The 8450-nt window shown below is 37.3% G+C and overlaps 1 protein-coding gene across 1 annotated transcript; it reads left to right on the top strand.

Annotated features, from left to right (window-relative positions):
• The first annotated feature begins 1048 nt into the window (after nt 1-1048).
• LOC106532522 (ras-related protein Rab-11B) lies at nt 1049-5262 on the top strand. Its single transcript, XM_014028589.1, has 5 exons — nt 1049-1183; nt 3280-3475; nt 3576-3769; nt 3866-3946; nt 4594-5262. The coding sequence occupies exons 1-5, from the start codon at nt 1144-1146 to the stop codon at nt 4737-4739; spliced, it is 657 nt and encodes a 218-aa protein (XP_013884043.1). The 5' UTR covers nt 1049-1143; the 3' UTR covers nt 4740-5262.
• Nucleotides 5263-8450: the final 3188 nt, after the last annotated feature.

Below are 8450 nucleotides of genomic sequence, written 5' to 3'. Positions count from 1 at the left end.
TAATTGTGTAGCTAAGGATTCCTCAAAAACTGATAATAACAGGGGGGAAAGTAAATCCGAAAATTTCTTTAAAAATTCTGCCGGGAAACCATCTGATCCTGGAGATTTTCCTTTTTGCATGTTTTTAATTGCAGAGTTTATCTCAGCTGAAGAGAAACACTTCAGAGTCTGACTGTAGGGACTTAATAAGGCACTATGCAAGTTCAGACCCTTTAGGATTTAGCATTTACATGTATTATTAAAACCATTTAGTAACATTTAATAAAAAATAATAAAATGTGAGAATGGTGAAATAACAATAATATGTTAGTGGAAAAAAAACTAAGATTTTACACTGAGATGGAGCTTAGCTAAATCAGGGGTCCTCAAACCTTTTGGGTCTGGGGACCCCTTATAAGGGCGAAAAAAATTCCAGGGACCCCCTCATAAACCCCATGCTGTTTTAAAAGATAATTTATTGTCATTTGAACCCCTAAATGCCATGGGAATATATATTTTTATTTCATTTATTATGTTTGTTTTATTAGTTCATTGTTCTCTATGTATTTTTAAAAATAAAAACCAAATTTACATTTTAATAAAAAAATTTGAGGACCCCCAAGATACCTCTCGCGGACCCCTGGGGGTCCAGGGACCCCAGTTTGAGAACCTCTGAGCTAAATAACGTGTTAGTGGCCCATAATTTACTTTTTTTAAAGTTTTCACATTGTTTAGTTACATCTACTATTTTAAAAGTGTGTTGTGGACCTGCTAGAAAGTTATTTTCCATAAAGAATTTTTTTTTTGGGTAAATTCTTCATAGAACTGAGGAATATACGACGGCRTATCTCAAGAATAGAGAGCACTATTGCTACTTTTTATTTTTCAGTATAATTATAGAATTTTAATTTCAAAATGWTAGGTTTTGCGTTTTATTCAAACCTATACATAAAACTTTTACGTATAGATTTAGTCATGCTTCAAACAGCAGTGATGATTGTCGTAAGAAACTGCGTAGCTTTATGTCACATGACCGCACTCTTACGCTCCCTTTACGCAATTTGCGCAGCGTCTCCTGTCATTCCGTCGYACCACCACCCTGGCCACAGCAGAGGACTATTTTCTCTCATCGGTGCCCTCTCGAAGAGCTGATTCTGCTCTACAATGGGGAACAAAGACGACGAATATGATTTCCTATTCAAGGGTAAGCGAAACCAGAGACTTCTGCTCCRCGGCTAAAGTTAGGTTAGCATGTTAGCTGTCAACATCAGCTGCTGCTAACGGTTAACAGCTAAGCTAGCCAGTTTGTTTTTGTAGTTTACTCACTTCTAACTTAATAATGTTTTATTACCAGTTTTAGGTTGGACCCTTATTTATTTTTCTACGTGAAAAACAAAAATATATTTATGACAAAATCCAGAATTTGGCGTTTCAATCCCGAAAGCTTTAGGCTAACAACTGGACGATCAAATTCTGTGCCAATAAGGTTTTATTGCCTTTTCGTCGTGACATTCTTGACCTTAAATCACAAATTAAATTTTCTATCACCAGCAGAGGCGTAACCTCCTGAGGGCTTCATCTAATCAGGTGAACTTGAGTTCACTGAAGACGTGACTGAGGAAATTCACTGCCTGCTGTGAGAGAAAGGAGAAAAAAATTCCATTCCTTTTTTTTTTTTTTTTTTTTGGCCTAGTTTCTTCTGAAATTAAACCAGACAGGTACTTGTCAGGTCAAGCTTTGCCCCCAAACATCCAGTCTGAACTGACTGGATTCCTAACTCAAATGTTACACAATCATTTCACACCAAGAAGTCCAGTTTCCTGTTTACATGTCAGGTGGAGGCCTTATTTAACACAGCAGTGGTGTGTTTCCTTTCAAAATACTTAATGTTTTGTATATAAGTGATCATGAAGTCATTGTGAAGGACCGGGTGACATTATTTACCTTCTAGTTAAAGTTGCATCATCAGTGTCATTAACTGGATGTTTGAATGGGGGATTGTAAATGTAGAAAATGTTACCGTTTAGGAAGAAGAATCATATTAATCTAGTTTATTATATTAACATCGGGCAGGTAAAGCCAAAGTGGTTGTTGGACTCAGACCAGGAGGTGATGACACAGAGGCCTTGAGAAACTGACTGAGTCAGACTTCCTGGAAGGCATGTTATTGGCAACTCCCTCCTGATTGTCTCTGAACAGGACAGAGTTTGATAAGATAAGAATAGTTGGTAAGCAGAAAAGCCAGCCTTTTGTCCCACACCACGGAGCAAAGAGAAGACTTAGGGAGGTTATTTACAAATCCTCACATTGAATTAAGACTTATGAGACAAAGGTCTAAATTAACCTGGACCCTACATGTCCTTTGGCAGACTGTTGCTAAGCCTGCAAGTCAGCAAACTCACTAAAAAACAGCCGAATCACCAGAAATGCTTCAGATGGKTGGGTTTTTTTTCTCTGGCTTAATGATCCACAGGTTCAAATTCAGTTGAGCTGGTTTGCTTCTCTGGGTTAATAACCTGAACATATGTTTTACAAATATTATGTATGTCACACATGTCAAAGTCAAGGCCTGCTGGCCAAACGTGGCCTGCCACAGCCTTTAACGTGGCCCACAAGAGCTTCAAAGATGTGAAAATGTCTTAATATAAGAGTATGCCTCTTTAAAGCCAAACTACATCTTTCAACTACACGTCCCATAATGCAACTATTTTACCTGCGAAATGATGGCATCCCACTAGGTGGAGGTGCACAGGTCTTTATGTGTATGACATTTATCACAATACACACAAATATACTAATTTTGTCACATAACTAGCATATTTTCTGTTGAACTTGGCTCAGCCAATGTGAAACAGGAAGTGACATCAAAGGGAACTCTTTAAGAAAAGGAAGTCTCTGGTCTTTGTTTATTGAAACACTATTATCTGAACTCTGACTCTTCATCTCTCTCTGATAGACGCAAAATAATCTAAAGAAACATCAGATTCTTCTCTACCGTCTTTTATTAGCCGTTGTACAACGCTTTGTTTACATTCAGACTTTCCTCTTTGACATCACTTCCTGTTACTTCACATGCCAATATCTCAACAGCTGTTCATTAAAACAAACACATCTACAGAATATTTTATTGCTGTATTGATGTTTACTGGTCTTTGGTTAAAAGCTGAGCTAATCTGACGAATGTGCAGCGTTTCTAAAATGAATCAATTCGTCCACTGACTAATTGGTGGAAACCCTTTAAACCAAAAAAGGGGTTTGGAGTGTGAGCTGGAAAACATTTCCATGTTTGTTTGGTTCTAGTGGTTCTAATTGGAGACTCAGGTGTGGGGAAGAGTAACCTGCTGTCCCGATTCACAAGAAATGAGTTCAACTTGGAGAGCAAGAGCACCATCGGGGTGGAGTTCGCCACCCGCAGCATCCAGGTGGACGGAAAGACGATCAAAGCTCAGATCTGGGACACAGCGGGACAGGAGCGCTACAGAGCGATCACCTCAGCGTGAGTATTTCTTGTGTAGTTTAAAYATTTACAGTAACGTTCAGCYACGGTGCTGAACAGAGCTGGTAGTGTGTTGATGTATTTTATCCCCCCCGACCAGGTATTATCGAGGGGCAGTCGGCGCCCTCCTAGTTTACGATATCGCCAAGCACCTGACGTATGAGAACGTGGAGCGCTGGCTGAAGGAGCTGAGGGACCACGCTGACAACAACATCGTCATCATGCTGGTGGGAAACAAAAGTGACCTCCGCCACCTCAGGGCCGTGCCCACCGATGAGGCTCGAGCTTTCTCAGGTAAATCATACGGGGCTGTGTTGGGGAGGCAGAGCGGGGTTAATGGAATCAAGAAAAAAAAAGTAAAAATTTTTCCAACAACTCTTCCCACAACAGAGAAGAACACTCTGTCATTTATTGAAACATCAGCGCTGGACTCCACAAATGTAGAAGAGGCATTCAAAACCATTTTAACAGGTGGGAAAGCTTGGCACAAAACACACCACTTCTAGAACATTGTGTATGCTGAGGCAGACTTTATTTTTGTTCAGTTTTAAAGGGGACACATCATGCAAAATCCACTTTTATTTAGCCGTTAAATGCATTTTGTTGCGTACTTGGAGTCTCTGTGTAGAAAAGTTGAATTTAGTTTCTCCTGGTGCTGTGTAGATATCTTTATACATCTTCATTTGTTGACACCTTTAGAATTAATTGTAATAAAAATCTAGTCGTAAGCCTCTATCAAACTAGACTGAACCGCTCTGGAAGCTGGAGGGTGGCGGGGTGTGAAGAGCCTCGTTTGGATTTAAAGAGACAGCCTCAAAACGAGTTGATCTGAGACACACCTCAGAAAAAGGGGTGAAAGAGGGGCTTGTGGAGTTACAATAACAATTAAACTACAAACCAAAGCTTTGCAGTTCCACTTTATACAGAAAGATTTTAAAACATGATATGTCTCCTTTAAGCCAGTATTTGAAAAAAGTTTGAGTGACRTTTTTAACCAAACATTTTAGAAAAAGTACTTTTTTAAAACTATTTTTATACCTTTCTTCATCAGACAATTCCATTTGAGGTCAAACAATTAAGTCTCACATTGTGTGTTTTTTTATTTTTCTCATCTCCAGAAATTTACCGCATTGTGTCACAGAAACAGATAGCAGACAGATCTGCGCACGATGAGTCTCTGGGTAACAACGTAGTAGACATCAGCGTTCCACCAACCACCGACGGCCCGAAGGGCAACAAACTTCAGTGCTGTCAGAGCCTGTGACACGCCCTCTGAAGAACTCATCCTCCTCTATACTCAGCCCCAACGTCACACCACCTGTGCACTTTTTCTTCTTCCTGTTGCTTTGCTCATGGCCAGCTCAACTTTTATTTTATCCTTGTTTTGTTTATTCTTATTTCTCATTCTGCTTTCTATAAGTACTTTTAAAGCCCAYCTGTGCTCGTCTCTCTTGTGAAGAGAAGAAGCTCAGAAGCCTTTCTGTCCGTGGATCAGTTGAGTTGATCCTGGAGTAAGTCTGAAGGTTCYTGCAATGCAAGAACCGGACCGCCGCTGTCCTGACGTCTCGTCATGGAGAGGGAGRTTGTGAAATACATTTCAATGATTGCCACTAGATGGTGCTGTGTAACCGAACTAAAGTCAGAAACTTCAATCTGGTGAAGCAGTATTCTATTTCTTACTTCCACCATGCCAATAAAATCCTCACTAAGTATTTATTGAAGAAAGTTTGGCTTCATTCTCGGTTTAAGAACTGTGTAAATTTCCAATAAAATTCTTGACTGAAACAGTTTGCTGAATTCACTCATTCTGTCAGGATGTTTTGGTTTCTCTCATTTATCTCACTGACTCTATACAAACAAGGATTGGGTGAAAGGGTRCCAATATTTTGCCAGTGAAAACTTTGATTAAACCAATGACTTTCCATCTGAGRGAGAAAGAACATCTCTGCTGAGGTGCCACACCAAGAGGTAAAAGAGTGTGTAGTGTGGGAAAAATTYAGAATCGTTTGAATGAACCCTCCCACAGTAAATCAATTTGTTTGAAATAGAGGACAGCTGACAATGTCAACATGATGCAAACTGAAATTTAAAGCAGAAACTGCATCAAACCAAAACTTAAGGTTGAAAAAAAATCAAAAACAACTGGACTGTTCTGAAGCTGGAGACATTTTGCTTCTCATCTCCGTTTTAAATGTCTGGAGTGGTGTGCCTGCCTCATGGAAGAAATGTCTTCATTACATGCATGAAGTTGTCCTCAGAAGAGTGTCCTTTATTCTTGAGATGGAGCGGGACAGCTGAGTCTTGTCCTGATGAGCTCCTGTCTTCAGCCATATGAGGCACCAAGTGTAAAATCAAATATTTAAAAATGTCACTAACATATTATTTAGCTCACTTTCTCAGAGTAAAACCTTAGTTAAAAAGTGCCACTAACGTTTTATTATTTAGCTCACTGCTCTTACATTTTGCTAATTTTTACTAAATGTTACATTTAAATATTACTGTTATTATACACCTAGTAATGTCAAACTAGGTGAATATTACCTTTTTTAAATCATGACAAGTAATTACAACTACACTTTTTAGAGAAATTTATGAATATTTGACCATATAGAATCTTGCTACATAAATTAACAGGCAACACATTAAAAACTTTCAGATGTACATTTCAAAAAAACTTATTTTTTTAAATTTTATTTACCTGAGGGGCGGGGCTTAAAACTTTCCAGCTTACTCTATGGAGTTTAGCAATTTAATACATACAACTCAACTATCTGCTACAAAAACTTATCTTCTGTCTGAAAGGAAAATAAACAGTTGATCAAAAAATTAAAATGACTGGAGTTACATTTAGCTTATAACACAAATATAAAATGTTTTTTTCTTCATTTTCATTTTTTATTATTGTGAAGAAACAATATCAACAATTATTTCTGAAAAAAAAAAGCTCACAAAAGTCTTAGAAACCACAACAATATCTACATGTTGAATGTTTGTAACAATGTAACAATTTACATTTGTTTTACGTTTTGCATCTCAGCTCTCACATTTGTGCCCTAACAAATCGCAAATACTTACAGCTGTAAAGCCTTTTGATGAGATAAAACACAGAGGGAATCAAACGACTGAAGAAAAGCAAACCATTTATTTTTTTTCCTCCAAGTCGGCAATACTGTGGAATTGTCAGACAAACTAGTTTGAGTGAAAAAGCCCAGAAAAAGCCGGATGTACCAAAGTGCAAACAAGAAACCCACTCAAAAAAAATGATTTGTTGAATTTACTTAAAGTTATGTCAAGTGGTTCCCCTCAATCTAGTTGAGTAAATGTAATAAGATTTACTTGCATTAAATGTGTAAATCTTGTTACCTTTACTCAACTAGATTGCGTGGAACCACTTGACATAACTAAGTAAATTCAACAAATCGAGGTGAAACGATCCCTCAGTGTCTGAAATCAGACAAAGTAAAACAGCTCGACTCTAAAACTCAAAATCAAAAACTCCAACACTGTAACATTTTACATCAACAATATCCTGTAAAGGAAAAAAAAAAAAGCAAACATCACATACCACTTTACGAGTTGAACTGCTGTTCAAGCCTGACTGAACAGAAATACTTATTTCAAATGACAGAAGATATAAAACCTCGAGCTTTGGCCTCTTTTCATCAGATATTTACAATGAGTCTAAATTCTAGTTTGCATATAAATATATAAATGGTTTGATAAAAAATCATTACAAATCAGGGTTCACATAGGCTTATTAGTAATAAAAATCAAGAAACTGTTGAGAAAAAAAAAAGGAAATCTAATAAGTCATCTTGGGCATAAAGACAGTTGACAATGGCTTTATTCTAAAGCAAATTTAAAAAAAAATCAAGGAACTCAGACTAGTTGACATTATTTGATAAACATTTACTTCAACTGTAAAAACAARATTATAAAAATACTGTAGGCTGTTTAGTTTTTATATATTAAAAAAATATTTTTTATCACAAGGATGGTGCCATTATTTACACTGCAAGCCATACTAGGTAAATGATGTTTGCTGCTCCAGTGCGAGCTCTTATCCACTCTGAAGGTTAATCTTGGACAATATCTGACAATAAGCCCTTTTTAATGAAATGAGTGTGTTGACAGACAGAAGAAAGTAGAAATTTCTCAGCCTGCAACTGAAAATGATGGAGGACAACAGAGCTGCATGGAAGGAGAACCTCAGTTTAGCCTGTTAGCTTTCACGTTAGCACCCAAGCTAATGCATTCATACATACATACATACATATGGTGATATAGCATCAGCGCCGAGTCAATACACACACATACATGGTGTTAGAGTTACGAAGTAAATGTTTATAAAATAATGTATAATGTTACAACTAGTCAGGGTTCCCTTTAAAGCCTGTATGTTTGTAATCATATTGTTTACATAGAAACTGTTATAGAAGCTCGCTTCTCCGCTGACACAATGGAGGGAATTAACCATCTCCTCACCACCTAAAACCTGGACACCTGCCATGTTATGGAGATTTTAATTTCTGTCGCAGCTCTGACTGGGTTAATCAACAATCAGTAGCCACACTAAACAAAATTAAATCAATAAAAAGAAACAGTCATCTGAGTCTGACGGCTTACATCTGTACACTGATAGTAAAAGCTACACAAGCACAAAAAGAAATGCTCTGAAAGTAACATTTTTAAACACTGCAGAAAGATTACTGAATCCCTGATTGCTGTGATTACGGTGAAACAACATCAAAATAACTCACAACAAAAGTATAACTCAAAAGTAATGAACTGCTTAGAAAATCTACTTAAGTTGTGCAAGAAAAAACAAAAAACAATAAATAAATGAAAACGTTTGAACAAAAGTGATTTTGGTGGAGTTTTCTCCATCTACAGTGGTTTGCAAAAGTATTCATACCCCTTGAACTTTTCCATATTTTGTCACATTACAACCACAAACATAAATATATTTCACTGG

The sequence above is a fragment of the Austrofundulus limnaeus genome, unplaced genomic scaffold (genome assembly GCF_001266775.1).
Source record: "Austrofundulus limnaeus strain Quisiro unplaced genomic scaffold, Austrofundulus_limnaeus-1.0 Scaffold786, whole genome shotgun sequence".
Classification (NCBI taxonomy): Eukaryota; Metazoa; Chordata; class Actinopteri; order Cyprinodontiformes; family Rivulidae; genus Austrofundulus; species Austrofundulus limnaeus.
Note: the sequence above shows the minus strand (reverse complement) of the source record. Positions and strands in the feature narration are given on the sequence as shown.